At 47.5% G+C, this 16,299-nt stretch overlaps 1 protein-coding gene and 1 long non-coding RNA gene across 2 annotated transcripts in view; both read left to right on the top strand.

Annotated features, from left to right (window-relative positions):
• Positions 1-2,580: 2,580 nt before the first annotated feature.
• The window catches only part of TET2 (tet methylcytosine dioxygenase 2), a 74,278-nt gene continuing 60,559 nt past the window's right edge, over positions 2,581-16,299 (top strand). The window contains exon 1 of the mRNA XM_040598326.1: positions 2,581-2,698. Coding sequence (XP_040454260.1) covers positions 2,669-2,698 — 30 coding nt within the window. The 5' untranslated portion in view covers positions 2,581-2,668. The remainder of the gene's footprint in view (positions 2,699-16,299) is intronic.
• On the top strand, positions 3,296-4,972 carry LOC121090163. Its single transcript, XR_005828468.1, has 2 exons — positions 3,296-3,931; positions 4,044-4,972. It is a non-coding gene; the product is annotated as an uncharacterized LOC121090163 (long non-coding RNA).

Here is a 16,299-nt window from a genome sequence, read left to right as displayed (position 1 = left end):
GACGGTACCGCTGGTTCAGCAGGACTGCTCCTGAGTTTATTGAGCCTGGTGATTACAAGAGGCTGTCAGTAGGGCAGTAAACTTTAAAAAAAAAAAAAAAAAAAAAAAAAGAGAGAAAGACAAAGAAAATAATAGAGACGCGAACCACACCTATGACAGGAAGCATTTAAAAAATGCACGTTTCTCTCCCATTCCTACGTGCAAGTCAGATATGCATGAGCAGTCTCTTATCTTCAGCACAGAAGTACAGTCAGAAAATAAAGAAAAGAATCCCAGCTCAGTGTAAAACTCCTGCTTTGTGGTTGGTGATTTTTTTTTTACTTTCTTTCCTTCATGCACTCAGCCAGGTTTGCAGCTGCCTGCTTGTGCAAAGGGAAGGAAGGGCTGTGACCCTGCTGAAAGCAGGAGCCGGCGCGGCAAGGTCCTGCCAAAACCAGCCACCTGCTGCTTGTGACTGCGAAGGGCTCACGGCCACGGGAGGGACCCGGGCCATGCAAGGGAGGGTCACCTCACCCAGCGCAGAGAGGCCCGGGCGAACCTCGCCGGTGCCGTGCCCTGGTGAGGCAGGACAAGACGGTGCAGCGGCCGGAGGTGTTTCTGCAGGTGCTGTAAGAGCGGGCCGGGGAGGAGACAGCACTTTGCACCCGCTGAGAGGTCGGGCGTGCTCGTTCCTGGTCATGTCAGCTGGATGTGCCACACCAGGGGGAAAAAGCAACACCAGGCTTTAATAAATCTGCAGACTTGAAAGAGTTTGGAACACTGATTAAAGCCTGCTGGAAATGCAGCAAGCGCTGTGAAAGCACAAACAAAACTGGCAAGATTGAGAGAGACTTTGGCCATTCTTGGCGTCGTTTGCTCTTCCAAGAAGAGGCAGAGCCAGAGCCTATTCGCACAGGTTTAGGCTGCACGGGACGCTGCTGAAAGGTCTACGGCAGCAAACATGAAGACCATTTTTTTTCTTTTCTTAGAAACCCCACGTATCTTCCCAACGGGACAGGGCTAGCCAGGCCAGCTCCCTCCCGAGCTCTGGGGACAGCGAGCTGCCCGGCAGGGGCACAGAGGTGATGCTCCGCCGCCGGCGCAGTGCTATTTTAGCAAGCTGTAACGGCAACTCTCTGTGCGCAGCCTGCTTCTGCAATGAAATTTCACAGAAACCAAAGCAAAAGCAAAAGCCCGAGAACAACCTGTGATGTGAAAAACAAATTACTCAGCGATGACCTGAACTTCCTAGAAATCAGTCCGATCTGCATCGAGAGCACCGGATTTCGCATCTTGCTAGAACGCTGTCCCGCCAGCCGGCCTCCTGCGGGCAGGGAGCGCCGGGGGGTCGCCCTCCGTGCAGCACCTGCAGACCCGCCTGCCCAGCCCAGGGTCGGGGACACGTCCGCGGGCGGGAGAGGGTCCTGCCGGGAAGCTAATGCCCTCCTCAGATCGTCCCCTGCCCCGCAACACCTCCCCGGCAGGCCGGGACAGAGCGGGAGGCTGCTCTGCCTGGGCAGGGGGACAGCAGGGTGGAGGGGGGGCACCGGGGCAGTGTGAGCCCCCCGAGCCGGTTCTCACGGAGGCAGCTGTTGCTTACTCTGGCTTCTGCTCCCCGCGGCTGCCCTGCTGGAAGGGCTCCAGCTCCTCCGGCGAAGGAGGGCGGCGAGCGGCGCGGGAGCAGGGCGGTGAACGGGGGCACGGCGGCGGCAGCCGGTCACCCGCTGGCGGGGGCTGGCCGGCCGGGGGTGAAGGCACCGAGCTCCCCTCCCGGGTCGGCGGGGCGAGGCCGGCAGCCAGACCCCCTCCCGGGGCTCCAGCTGTGGCGGGCACGGAGCCCTTTCCCCTGCGAAGATCCGGAGTGCGGGAGCGGCGCCATCGGCCCCGCTGGCGGAGCGTCCCGCACCGGGGCCGCGGGCTTTGCAGCCACGTGGGGCGGGTGCTCGCCCGGCCGGGGGCCCGGCTGGCCCCGCGCTGCGACATCCCCGCGGGCAGCCGCGGGACCCGGTGGTGAGGAAGCCCGGGGACACGTTGACAGCTGTTCTTCTTTGGTTTTGGCTTTCCTCTCACGCTGCCAGCCGGTTACCGAGCACCCGAGCGGCGGCCGGCGGAGAGCAGCCCGAGGGCGAAGTCGCGGCCCCCGCAGCCGCCCGCCTCTGCGGGGATGGCAGACGGGCTCCCGCGGCCGTGGGAAACCGCCGTCGGCTCCGCGGAGCGAGGTGGAGCCTGTGGTGCGGGAGAACGGTGCCCCGGGCGGCGGGGGCTGCCGCTGGCGGGCGGCACCGGCACCCCGCGCTGCCCCACGCACCCACCGGCTCCGGCGGGGCGCGAAGCGGGGAGCGAGGGCGGCAAAGGCGGGGAGGGGGCGGCGGGGCGGGCGGGGGGAGCACGCAAAAGGCCGAAACGCGGCCGCAGCCCCGCGGTCGGGGCCGGGGCCGGTGGCGGGGGCGCCCCCACGCCAGTCCCCGCTGGCTGCACGGGGGCGCCCGGCGCCGCGCGGCGCGGACAGGGGGTGCCGAGGGGGGTGTGTTGCGCGCGCGGGGCGGCGCGGCGCGCGGGGCGGGCGCCGACGTCAGGGCGCCGCGTGCATATTGATGCGGGGGCCCGGCCGCTTTCGTCAAGGAGCAGAAGGAAGCAAGATGGCGGCCCTGTAGGAGCGGGGAGCGCGGCGCCCGGCTGTGCGTGCTGGATGTCGGCAAGGCTGAGGGACGCGGCAGAGGTCAGAGCGGGTCCCCCAGGCCGGCCGCCTTCCCCCCAGCCCTCCGGGGGTGTCGCGGGGCCGCGCCGCGCCGCTGGGTGTCGGCGGGGGGTGGGCGCCGCCGCGGCTCCCCCAACATGGCTGACTGACAGAGGCGGCGGGGGGCGCCGCCGGGCCCCCGCCGCCCCCTCCCCGCGGGGCCGGCCCCCAAGTTTGCCTGGCCGCCCCTCCCCGCGCCTTTGTCTGCGCGGCGGTGGCGGGGGGACGGGGGCGGCGGCGGGAGGGGCCCCGCGCCCCTCGGAGCACCCCCGGCCGGCCGGCAGCTGCCCCGCCGCGGGGGGCTGCCCCGCTCCCCTCCGCCGCGCCCCGCGGGGACCGGCCCTCCCGCCCCCGGCTTCCCGCGCCGAGCCCCGCCGAGCGCGGCCGGGGTCCGAGGCGGCGGCGGGCCCCGGCTTTGTGCCGCTCCCCGGCCCCGGGCGGGCACAAAGGCGGGCGCAGCCCCGGGGAAGGGGGGGGCGCGGGGCGGGGGGGCTGGCGGAGTTTGGGGGGCGGGGGGCAGCGGAGGGGGAAGCGAAACCCGGCGTTGGGGGGCGAGGGAGAAGTGCGGGCGGGCGGCGGGGGGGCTCGCTGCGAGGCCTTCCTTTTTCTGTGCAATCTACCACGCGCGTTTTGTCCGCGTTGCCAAACGCTGCCGTCGGGGCCACTTGCACAATGTGGCTACGGGAAGGAAAGCAGAATTACTTTCCCGTGCGCGTTCCCCCGAAATAGCGCGTTCGGTGAGGCCGGGCTAGTTCCCCGCCAGATGACAGACACGAGCAGCCACCTTACCGCGTTCGTAAGTCGGGAGCGCGGCGCCGTCCGCTCGCATCGGGGCAGTTATTGGCGTTCAATCACCCCCTTCGACGCTTGCGCTCGCCGTCGTGCCCTTAGTTAAAGGGACGCTTTTCGGATCGCGGTTTGAACCTTGGAAATTCAGCAGACACCCTTTTCTGCTAAGTAATTTTCCTTTTCAGAGGGCGAGGTGAGGGGAGAAGTGATGTGGTCTAGCCTGCTTTCATTGAAATGTTGCAACCAAAGATCTATCTCATCGTGAGATTTGTTTTCCATGATGAGCGGCATGCAAAGATGCAGGCTTTAAGCAGTGTTCGGCACCTCTGAATATCAGTCCGGCGTAATTTTTTTTTTTTTTTTTCTTTTTGAATGTGAAGTTTAGGAGTTTCAGAGATGAGGAGATACTGTCCCTAGTGAAAGCAGGTTAGTGGGTGTTGTTTGTCGGCTAATGAGGCCATTTTATTTGCATGTTAATAGCAGGTTGACTTACTGCAGCAGGGGGTGAGTGTATATTCACTTGTGTATTCCACCACAGCACTTTCTCTGGAGGCTGTAAAGTGCAAAACGGGACATGATTGCTGAAGATACTCAACAGGGAGTTGTTAATGGTCACGAGTCGTGTATAAACTCGAGTTAGAGGGGGATCTGACTGAATAAAAGGTGGCAAAAACAACACAACGGTGCATACAGCGTCCTTTTAAGAGATGCCCTTGGCATGGCAGTCTGACCGTAGACTATAAATCATTCCTTCTGTTATCTTTTGGGAGTTAGACAAATTTCCTTAAGTGGTGTGTGATGAACTTACTGGTTTCTTTTACCAGTAGCCATGGAAAATAAGCAGGTTTCTTTGAGCACGTAGGGCTGCCTGCCCCTCAACTACTGTTACATTTCCCAAAACTTCTTTCCTTCTTAATGTTTTCTTTTTTTTTCTTTTCCTGGTCACCTCACAATTAATTTCTTGCAACTCTCCAAGTAAAGGTAAGCCTATGCAGTTTCTTTATAGATTATCATTTTTACCATTTACTATTGCTAAAGGTCTGTGACTGACAATGGTCAGGTAACAGCTTTTAGTAGACTATCATACAGAAACACTACTTCTTTCAGCTCTTTCTCTCTCAAAACACATGGCACATTGATTGCTGCTGTCTTCTGACACTTCACTTCTCAGTTGCTAAATAGCTGCTGTTTTTCAAAAGACTCAGATAAAACTGGATACAAACACTGATACTATTTTGCCACATCTGCATTAAGACAATTTTGTATATATCTTTTCCTACTCCCAAACGACATTCTTTCTACTACAGTCTATTGCATCTCAAAAACATTGGTAAATCGAAGTCAAGAACTCCTAGTCTGTCAGATCTGCTGCTGTTAACACTTTGAAAGAATGTACGCATCTTTGATTTTATCCTGCAGAAAAACAACAATTTGGAACCAATGTAAATAAATTGCTGTCAGGCAATATTTTGCCCCTCTTCCTCAGTGTCATGGAAAGCGTAGTATGAACCCTGCCAATGAAGTAAAAAAACATTTAAATCCAGCAACCAGGGTGCAGGGAGGAGGAAAAGGAGGGCAAAGATGTGAAAAATAACAGTGTTCAGGTGATGGGACTAAGCTGCTGTTTATATGAAATGAAGAATTCAAAAGTCATCTTTCATTGGAAATAACTTGTTTCATTTTGGGAAGCGACATCAAAAAAACTTTGTGAATGCATCCAGGGAGCACCAGAAAGTGGTTTTGTATTGTCCATTTTAGAACTAATCATTAACAAATCATCAAAAGAAGAAAAGGTCGAACGGGAGACGCTGAGGCTCCCAGATTTGCCAAACTACCACTGTTCATAGTAAGGCTTTTAGGGAGGACTTTGGCATCATGCTGATATTTGGTGTTTAGCCAGGGAAACTGGTATTGTTTTGATACAGTGCGCATGGTCCTAGACTTCGGTGTGACAACATTGTTTAAAGAACAAGAAATGTGTGCCCGCTCAGGAGTTACTATGACAGACTGATTTCCAAGGTCTCTTGATGGTACCAGTGCTGCATTGGGTAACAGAATTAGGAGCCTGTTAAATGTTTTGGTTTCTCTGCAGAATTGGGAGACCCTGTACTTGCTGCTGGAATGGGGATTTCAGCTGCTGGAGTTGGAAGGGAGCATTCCTTCTTGCTCTGAGCACTTCAGATGCTTCTAGGACTCTGTCTCCCATAGTGTTCCTTTAATTACTAGTAACAGCCAGATGGCTGTAAAGAGGAAAAAAACAAAACCAAGCACCTCACCATGTTTTGGAACAAATCTGCTGCTCAGGTGTTGAAAACCATGAAGTTTGGGTTGGACTAGTGTTACCAATCCTGTTAGGGATTACAGGGAGTGCTTCGCTTCTAAGTTACTTGCATGGGCAGTAAAGTGATTTTCTCAAGAGTGAGCCTAAGCAGGGACTTCAGATCCCTTGCTCTTTTTCCTTCTGAGTGGAAGATATGTCCTGTGTTTATACAGGAGCCAAATAAGGTCCTTTTTAAAAAAAATGTCCATTTTTCAAGGTGGCATGTCAGATGAGCTGTCAAATTTGGCTTGTCACAGCGAGTGACCCTTCTACCTCTCACACTTGACTGCCACACAGTAGCTCTAAGCGTGGCAGCAGCATCTGTAAGCCAGCTCCACAATTGGAGCCTGAAAGTGGTAAAACAAAGTTGACAAGTTTCAAGTAGAGTTGGTGGTTATCTTGGAAACTGTGCTGGAGAACACAACCACAAATGATTTTGCCAAATAATATACAGTATTTATTTAGTCCAGCTCTCTGATTGCTGTTAAGGCAGTCAGCCAACAGCAGTAAGTGTTGTGACATCATTTTGAAAGGCAATGTGCTGGTTCTGAAATGGAGTGGGATGTACTATGATTCATTATTAAAAAAAAAAAAAACAACTGTCGTCTGAACAGAGATAAAGCATATGACTGCACCATGGCTGAAAGCCAAAAAGGGAATTATATGAATCAATCACACTTGTAGCATTGTTCCGATCCCATACTCCATAAGGCAGTGAATACCTTCTTACTCATTTAATGATATTCTGTAGGAAAATTATCCTTTTGAACACTGAACAAGTAACTAGTAACAAGTTTCCATAATTCCGGTTGTTACACTTTCAGATCATCACTGCTTGCATGTTCAATTTGCATAGCTGGTCCCAATATCCTAGATAATAAAACGTTACAAATGGAAAGTACCATGAGTAATCATCTTCTCAGTCACCCATTGAAAAGAAATCACTTCTGCCTTCCCTTAGGGTAGGCAAGTCTCTTAAAAACCAACCAACCAAACAAAAAAAATCACCCATTTTTCCCAAGGAATTGCTGAGTGGGTGGAGATAGAGTTGGTGGGGTTAATGAATAAAATTCTGAACCTCCAGCATCAGCTGGACTAATCCCAAGGACAGATGATGACTGACCCAAAAAAGGTTGTTTGGATTAAGATTCTGGAAATGTGCCCCACATTACGTAGCAGGGAGTAAAAGAAGGAAGGCAGAGAAAAACAAGGTTTGGGAAATAGAACAGCTAACTAATTTCACCCATGTATCTTGCACTGTTCTTGAAATGAAAGGAAAAAAAAAAAAAAGCCCTGCCTTACGAGATTATCAGAAAGAGTGCTCTACTACTTTATAGTAAAGGATTTTAAACCTGGGGACAATTTAAAGAAAGTTGCTGTGCTTTGAAAAACACTTTAACAATTAAAAGCCATAAAAAAATTTAGATTCCTGTCTTTTCAAGCAGGCTTGTTTATCTCTGTCACACACCTTCCAGAAAGCTGAATCATCTTAGTAACCCGAACAAAATTCAGGCTGTCCTTCAAAAACAAGGTTGTTTGTGGAGGTGTGGATTCCTATTTGGAGTGTTGTTGCCTTGTAGCATTTATATGGCAGGAAACCCCAGTAGGATTATTCTTACAAATAAATAAAGGCTTGCAGTATTGACACTTTGGTTTGACCTAATTCTTGGTGTGTGTTTTTTTCCCCCCTCTTATTAAAAATAAAAATAATAAAAGCAGCATTTCTATTGTAGTGTGCAAAGGAATAAGCTTGTTCTAGGCTCAAGTTCAGCCAGAAAGGAAAATTTAGCATTTTAATCCTAACAAAGTACAGCATATCTTTTAAGACAGTTTCAAAGAATTGGCAAAGAAGTGAGCAGGTGAGTAGTTAAGGTAGCTAAGATAACCAGGAGTAGCTAAATAACCACATACTCCTTGAAAGTGTCTTCCACAGGTACAAGGCAGTAGCCTTGGTGCTTTCTGATTAATTACTCTGATGCAATTTAGACAACGTGAAATATCTTCGTTTGTTCTACAGCATCACCTCTAACCTCAAATATATTCCTTGTGGGTTCCCAGCATATGAATATTGGTTTCACCAGGTATATGCATGGAGGAGGAGAAGTTTCCAGGTTTAAGTTCAATATTTTTGCAGATGTATAAAGAGGATAATGACTTATGCATTCTTTATATGAACTACCCTGTCCTTAAACTTGTATTTCAGTGACTAAAATTTAAACAGCATCCCTGCTTAATCTCCTTTCTAATAATGCATAAATAGTCTTAAGCTTTGTCTTCTAATGCCCTGGCGTGAGCTGCAAGTCATGTTGTGTTGGAAAAGGATTTGGCTCCATTGCAGTAATACCCTGGCTTACCAAGTGGGTAGATGTTCAGGTCAGGACAAAGACTCTCCATGTGGTTGCATGCACGTGGTTAGTGTGTTTACAAACAGTGTCCCAGCATCCTCAGCAGCTGCCTTGACGCAGCCAGCGAGGACAGAGTTCTAGGAATGTCCCTGGTCCTCACAGGCGGCAGAGGAGGGGGGAAGAAATAAAAATTGCAGAGTTTAAGAAAACATATCGTAGTTTTGGGGTTTGGCTGAGCTTTCTGCATCTGTGTTGCATTCTAGACTGTTGGTTCCTTTGTCAGACACTGCTGTTTTTTCCCCCCCACTTGAGCATAATCTGGGCTGTGTCGACGCATTTGCCTGCAACAGACTGACCCTAAGTACAAGATGGGGGTTAAGGGAATTGTTGCAAAGGTTTCCAATTATTTCTTTGCTCCCCCTCCCCTTTTAAAAATTTATAAGGAATTCAATCCCCAAAAGCCTTCATGACAAAACAGCTCTTTGCAATACAAGAATCCCACTGTAAATGGTTATGTATTTTTTCCTTAATTAGGCATGACTCACTGCCTGTTAGAATAGTAGAACAATTCCCTTTTTGAAGAACAAAAAAGAAATCATGAATCCTACTAACTTTATAAGTAAAATCAGATAGTTGAAAGTCTTCATTACTTAATGAGACATGTTGACACAAAGAGGCGTTGCTGTTACGAAAGCTAATACCACTGCAAGGCAAGTTTCAGATCTCCATTAGACATAAGAAGGTTGGTGGAGATTTCTGCATTTACTCAACCAAATGAATAATGCCACCAATCTGGTTTTTTTTTTTTTTCTTTTTAAATAAAAAAAGGAGGGGGGAGAAGTGGTGGTAATTATTGGGGTTGCCTTGCCAAGACAGTTTCAGGAAGCACAGGTGAAAATACATCGTAGCTGGTCAAAAGCACCCAGCTGACAATTCCTTTCACGCCTGCCCTTGCAGACTTAAACCAAACCAAAGCTGTCAGACAGGTTCTGGTCTCTGGAGCCACTTGAAGCCTGTGCACTGTGGGACCTTATTAGCAGTTCTGCTCCTCATCCAGAAACACTATTTTCCAGTCTCATGCATGTTTTTTCAGACTTTCTCATGCAGTTTTGCAGCAAGCACTTGCGACAGCATGCCAAACACATCACTTACTTTACAAAATGAATCCTAAGAACGGGGTTTTCCTCATGGGGAGGAAGCAGTTGGTACAAACATCTCTTCCATATTCTGAATTTGTCTACATGAGTCATGGTATTCACCATCATACAACACAGTTCAAAGGCCCATCCACAGATCTTGTTATTCATGACTTCTGCTATTAGTTGTTCATATTGGTTGCTTTCGTTTTACGTTGATGTTGGTTATAATCACTGTATTTTTGGTATTACACTCCAGTGGTTTCTTTCTCACCTGTCTTCTCATTTGCAAGATACAATTATTTGGATCACATCCAGAACCTGCTTCTCTTTCACCAAACTCTTCACCTCCCTTTGTTTTCTTTTCTGACTTCTCTTTTACCCACAGTTCCCATTACTCTTGCAGCAGCTGGGTAGCAGAAGGTAGCAAGCAAGAACAAAGAATATATGAGAGAATATGTGACAAAGGCATTTCTGAGTTTGCACTGACTATTTGTTCCTTCCATTTTTAGTGCTGTTAGAGAGATCGAAGGGTAAATGTTAACCCTGAGCCTGATGCTGACAGGAGAGTTGTGCTCTCAGCGTCCTTTAATAACTTTCCATATTTTTCCCTTAGCAAGAGACACACAACTGTTCGTGTACCACTCACCCCCATTTCATGCCCCGATAGCTTCCCTCCCCCATCTTTGTTTATTTGTTTGTTCTTTCAGTGCTATTTCACTTGTGTTTGAAGTCACATACTTTGAAGCTATACAATTTATATACGTGCCAAAGGACACAAAACTCTTTCAGCTCTTATGTAAGCAAAAAGGAGAAAAGAATGATTGCCTATTTCCTCTTGTGTGCAAGTAGCATTACTGTCCTGCTCACGGTAAAATGAGGAAAATGAATGGTTGCAGTAAAGCAGGAGTTGCTTCCCTTCCCCCAAAGTTACTAAAGTTCACAGGAGTGAGATACTTCCTTGGAAGCTTAGACTGCATGTACAGCTTAATAAAAGGAATGCAATTTATCCCTGAAAGAGAACATACAAAAACTGGAAAATACATTGGTCTCACATCTTCCTGGGATTTGGAGAAGTGGGAGTGCGTCTGTGTGTATGTATTACAGACCTTAACATGCTTTCTTTTCAGATGACCAACTTGTTGTTCCTACTGCACTCCTTTGCTTACTTGTCTGTTTGATTTCAAGTTTATCTGCCCCCAAAAGTCTGAAGTATTACCAAAATAGCAACAGTAAAAATCAAAACCATGAAAGCTGAGCAACTGAAAAGGGTCAGATTTTACACTTACTTAACTCATATAACCAGTAGGTATTTTCTGGGAAAGAAAACCTATGCTAGTGAGTCTCCATTCCACATACAGTTTGTGACTGTACATACCACATAACCCAGGAGCAAATGAAAATATTGACCAAATCGTGAAAAGCACTGCTGGTATTTATAAACATGAAAAATGCAAAAAAAAACCAGAAAAATACAGCCTTTCAGTTCTCTGTTGTTTTCACGGTGCCCTCCATACTTTCCTGGACCTGTACTTTTCTGCTTCCCTTTGATCCTTAATGCAGAGAAGAAGCTTTTGTAAGCGTGAGAAGGTAGTAGGAAAAATACAAATTGTGCTGATCTATTTTCTGTCTCTCTATTACTGCATGTGGTGCCTGAGAAGTGAGAGACCAGGTAGGAAAATACAGATTTCTGTGTATTTTTCCACTGTGCCTATGTTGTGCACTTGACAGTAGGTTAGGTATAGGTGGCTTTTTTTTTCCCCAGTGCTGTCAGCTGACTTGTGATCCTGCAAACTGATGGCAGCCCTTGCCATTCTTACAAAGCCCTATTCATTTCCCTTGGGCTCCCAGAGCTGTAATAGTCTGCCTGTGTAGAGACACTTGCAGGAGTGAGGCACCTAGTCAGTCACATACTTTGTAGCAACTGAAAAAAAGAAAAGTCGTTTTGGGGGGTACTTTTTTCTTCTTTGAGGGGGAAGGGAGAGGAAATGGATGGAAAGACTTAAAGGCAGGTATAGAAGCTAAAAAATAATTTTTATTTTTCAAAAAAACCCCAACTTTTCAAAGCAGTTGCAAGTTAGCATGTTTTTTTCTATAAAATATCAACTAGCTGATGAATTAGAAGTTTTGCCTCTGGAAGAGTGAGTCTGTAACTACCTACTGAATAGCTACTTTTTCTTGAAACAACTGCTGCTAGCTGGTTGGAGACGTTTTTTTGGACAAGCTGGAGCATGAGCCTAATTCAGGATGGCAACTCTGATGCTTCTAAATATAAGGAGAGTGGATAGAGTGAAATTAATTATTGCACGTTAGGAGGCACCTCATATCCCAGCCACAAAACAGAATCCCACTGTGCTTGGGGCTGTACAAACATAAGCCATTCTTGTTCCATTTTGCTATTTAATTCAGTAAAGGAGACAGAGACAAGGGGTCTGGGAGCACATAAGGGGCCAGAGTGTTAGTAACTCTTGTTTATAGTGCAAAGCAGAAGCAGGGAGCTCCCTTCCAAAAACCTAAATATTTGCAGTAAGTAAAGCAAAAGTGCTATTGCTGCCTGCTCTGTGTGCATGTGTGTTAAGAGGAGTTCCTAACCAGTGTTGCTGCAGTTTTTTCCCTGGGGTGCTCACATTAATGAGCAGGTAAAACATGCGAAGAGTAAGAGAAAGGGTAAAAAATTAATAAGCAAGAACTGAAAGCCAAAGCACATGCAGATCACGCAATGTGGTACAAACCCTGCTGGAGCCATTCATTTCAGTGCCTTTTTTTTTTAACCCTAAAAGACATACAGGAAAGCTGTGGTATAGCTGGGAACTGAACCCATATCTCCTAAGCCCCAGTGCTTTACCCATGATACACTCCTTCCTGCTCATTCCGAGATTTACTGATAGTTTTCTCTGCTTACTAAGATAACAGAAGTATCAATTTTAAGAAACAGAAACTAGACTCAGAAACAAGTAGCTTTTCACTTTTTCAGAAGCCGGTTTTCAGTAACATTTTCTGTTGATTGACAACTGGTTCTTTGCTACACAAGCCTTTGAACCTTTAAACCAGCACTGCTCATCCAAACCCAGCAAATTAAAACCTGTTGTTTTTCTCTTCAGGGAAGAGGATGGCTTTCAGCACGCTGCTCTGACTGCAGCCCTGTTGAAACCCTCCACTCCAAGTGAGAAACCGTGCAGGAAAGGATGTTACTTCAGTTTTACTGGCACTGCAGATGTCTCCATCCATCCACCCATCCAAACAAATAAGTGAATCTCACAATGAGCTACTTTTAATTAAAAATAGTATGTTGTGCCAATTAATTGCAGTGTGTGAAACAGAGTTGTGTAATGTCTTTTCAGTAAGTAGGTACTCCAGTAACTCCCACTAACCTTTAATACCCTTGATCCTCCTATTCATTCAGGCAAGATTTCCCACAGTCTGCAAACTGTTCCTGTACATCAGCTCCAGCCTACCACAGGACTCCAGTTTTGATCTGTTTTATCAATTAAAAGTTTGTCAGGGTTCATGAACCCGACTCACACTGGTGTCATGCTTGGTAGCAGAGCTTGAAGAAGAAAAAGCAGAAAAGCAAAAAAGCAAACCCAACTTTAACTTGTTGTCAGAAATCTTCCCTCTGGAGATGGGATGCACAAGCCTGTGCAGGTGACACAACCTTGGCAGCATTCACAGCTTTCTGTGCAACAGCTGCCTGTTACCTCCTAGATCTGAATTGGAGGTGGTAAATTTTAGTGTCTCTCTCCAGTCTTTGGGAGTTCCTTTGCTGTGGGTAGTCATAGCTCAGCCTGCCTGGTTTGGTACATAGTGCATTTAACTGAGAGGCTACCCTAAGTAACTTCAGCACATTCATAGACTCGTGATACAATCCATGATGAAATGCATTGGGAAATAAAATCCAATGGGTAATTTAGCTCATGCAGTGTCTCTAGACACTGACAGCAGCAGTTGACCGTGAAGGACAGATGGATTTTTCCCTGCCATGTTTAGAGATCCCATAGTGCTGCAGAGTACTTTGAAAAAGGAGTGGGAGCATTTGGACTGGCTCCTCTCCCCACAGCAGTTCGGAGGTTCGGCTGGCCGAGACCCCACGTGGCTTGCGCGCACGTGGCCGCATTGTTTACAAACACCCTCCCAGGTGTCCCCAAGGCGCCACGTAACAGGCGAGAGGGTGCCAGGCTGCAGGGCTGAGCTTCCTTTGCAGGGCTGAGCTCCCTTCCTGCAGCTTGCGGGAGCCCCTGGTTTTGACCCATGGTTGGTGGCTGCTCATTGCAGTCGTGGCCAAAGGCAGGGCTATGATGGGCTGGCAGAGTCTGCTAGCTCGTTTGGGTTTGCTCATTTTACATTGAAGAAATATTCAGGCCAGGGGTTTAGAGCAAGGTCGTCCATGGTGAGTCAGAAATAGAAACTATATTGCTCGATAGAGTAGTAGCACTGGAGAGCGCTAGCTAGACATACACGCAACAGCGAGGAAGGTACTTTTCTGCTTTCCAGAGATACTACTAGGGAATTGGGTAACATTTACAGTAGGGCAAGATTTCAGAAAGCCTGTGGAAATGAATGGGCACATTTTTTCTTTTATTTCCCACTAACAAACTGGGGACCACTTTTTGGCCAGGTTTAAGAGACTGGTCTCAACAAAACACGAGTAGCTCGGAGAAGCTACTATTTGAAACCGCGGTTGCATTATCACTTGCAGAAGACTGCCTTGGTTTTGCTTTGTTTTAGCAGGCCATTGGCACACAGCAAGAAAGAGGTTTGAACAGCTGTGTATTGCTGCATTAAATGGCCTCCCATAGCTGAGGCAGAAAAAGACAAAGCACGCTTCTTTCCAGCTGCTCAGCTAAAATTGTATTGACTTACTTTTTGCTGCTCTCCTCACGAGTTCAGAGTTCAAGGACTCGTATGTCTACTGCACCTCGAGTTCAGATAACAAGGTATAACTACATGGAGGGAAACAAACAGAGAAGTTCATGTTCTTCAAAGACGAGCATTTTTCTGTACTTGTTCTTCCCCTGTTTTGTTTCGGGGTGTGTGCTGTTTATTTTTCTCCTTTTGTTTTACTCTCCCTCCCGGCGCCCCCTCCCGCTAACCCTCTGCTGTGTGCACACCCTCTTCCAGCTGCCTCACTGGCTTGCCTGGCCCAGAAGTGCAGACTCAGCAGGGACTGGTAACACTTTAACTCTTTGTCCTATTCTCAGCTCTCCCAGCAAAGGTCAAAGCAAATGAGACTTACAGCTGCACTTGAAACGGAGCTGCTAGAGGAGGGGTGGACTGCAACCACAGGCTGTTCACCCCCGTGTTGTGGGTGTTTTTTTTTCTGAAGGATATAAAGTGCATGGCCAGGGTAAGATGAAACTTTCCATAGGCTTTGAGTGGCTGTATCTGTTAATTTCTCGTTAAGAGGAAATGAAAGGCTTGTGACTTTTGTTTGTACTGGCCATATCTAGTTTTGTGCAACCTCTACTAATAAACAGAAATTATTTAGGAGTTACTTCCTCAAATGCCTGAAACGTGGTCTTAATTTCATCGGTGCAAAGCCAGCAAAAAGCTATTACAGACTCAAAGTCTCAGCTATCTGTCTTTGAAGTAATTTTGGAAACTTTGGCAACATGCCCTTATACAGTTCTTTTTCCTAATAGCCATAGTTTTGCATTGTGTTGTGGGACCACGCTGGCTCCCATTTCAGTGACTTAGGGCAGAAATGAATTTTGCTTTTCTTGAGAAAAATTCAGTGCTGCCATTTGCTTACAGCTGAGAGAAGGAACCTGCCTGGACACTATCAACATTAGCACATGTTCACGTGTACCATGTACAGGAAAAAAGTTCCCTTTTGCCCTTCAAATAACCCACCGTGGCGTTTCACGGGGCTGCGAGGGGTATACGCGCCAGCAAAAGTTGGCGCTAGTTGGCTTAGCGACACCAGCGCCAAGGTTTACCTCTCCACTTGGCACTCCAGGTCATGCTGGTGTCTCGCCACGTGCTTACGTGCACATGGCAGCAGTGTTTACAAACATGACCCCAGAACTCTTACGGACAGTTGTGAAAGAGCCAGCGAATGCCGCATCCCACGCATGAGGGTGACCTAGATCGTCAGTGCTGGGAGTGAATGGTGAGGTGCTCGTACCAAATGCAGGCTGTGAGAACACATCAGATGTTCAAGGCAGATGATTTTGCTCCCAAAACTGTTTTGAAGTATCGTTGCCATCATGACAGAGTTTTCCACCGTAAACTAAAAATAGCTACTATTAACTAGCAGGAGCGGCGGGTAAGTGATTCAGCAACTCAGGGATAGAAGCAACTGTGTTCTTCAACACCGTAAGTCTGTTTCTGCGTTGAACTGACTCAGAAAGTACATAAAATTTTCAAAGCGGGAAGGAACTCCAAAGCTGGCTTGCTTTGGCTAAAAGAAAAGGACACTGCATGATCATGTGGTTCCTGAGCGACAGTACATTTTTATTCCTTTATTAATACTTGCACTCAGGCACTAATGAATGCTTTGTAGTCAAGTTGTGACCATACATTTAGGAAAAAGATGCCTTAGTAGTTTCAAATGACACGCCTCCATCCACAAAGTACAAATACCACGGTACAGCTGATTTGTGGTTTTTAATAGGGGCCTTAAGAAAAAAATGCATAGCTGAAATGCCCCTTTAGCAAACCGGGCATTGTATGCTTAACTGTCAAATGTCCACATTCTATCTTCATATATATTTTTTAAAAAACACTTTTGGATGCAGCAGATGTCTACTTAAAAAAAAAAAAAAGCATCCCTTCCTTACCCTTGAAGTTCTTCAAAGAAGTTTGTGTTGTACACCAAAGTACTCTAAAGCAGTTTCCTTCCTAGAAGTTAGCAGTTTATTGTAAAATGGAAGTATGTGGTCAGATGATTAGTTTTTGACAGATTCTAGTGTTATTGAAGTTTTCTCAGAAATACATGTATGTGGAGGAAGACAGGCTATGTAACTGTGAGTAGCTGCCAAAGATAAACAGAGC

The sequence above is a fragment of the Falco naumanni genome, chromosome 1 (genome assembly GCF_017639655.2).
Source record: "Falco naumanni isolate bFalNau1 chromosome 1, bFalNau1.pat, whole genome shotgun sequence".
NCBI classification, from domain to species: Eukaryota; Metazoa; Chordata; class Aves; order Falconiformes; family Falconidae; genus Falco; species Falco naumanni.
The sequence above is the reverse complement of the archived record's forward strand: the minus strand, read 5'-3'. Positions and strand labels throughout refer to the sequence as shown.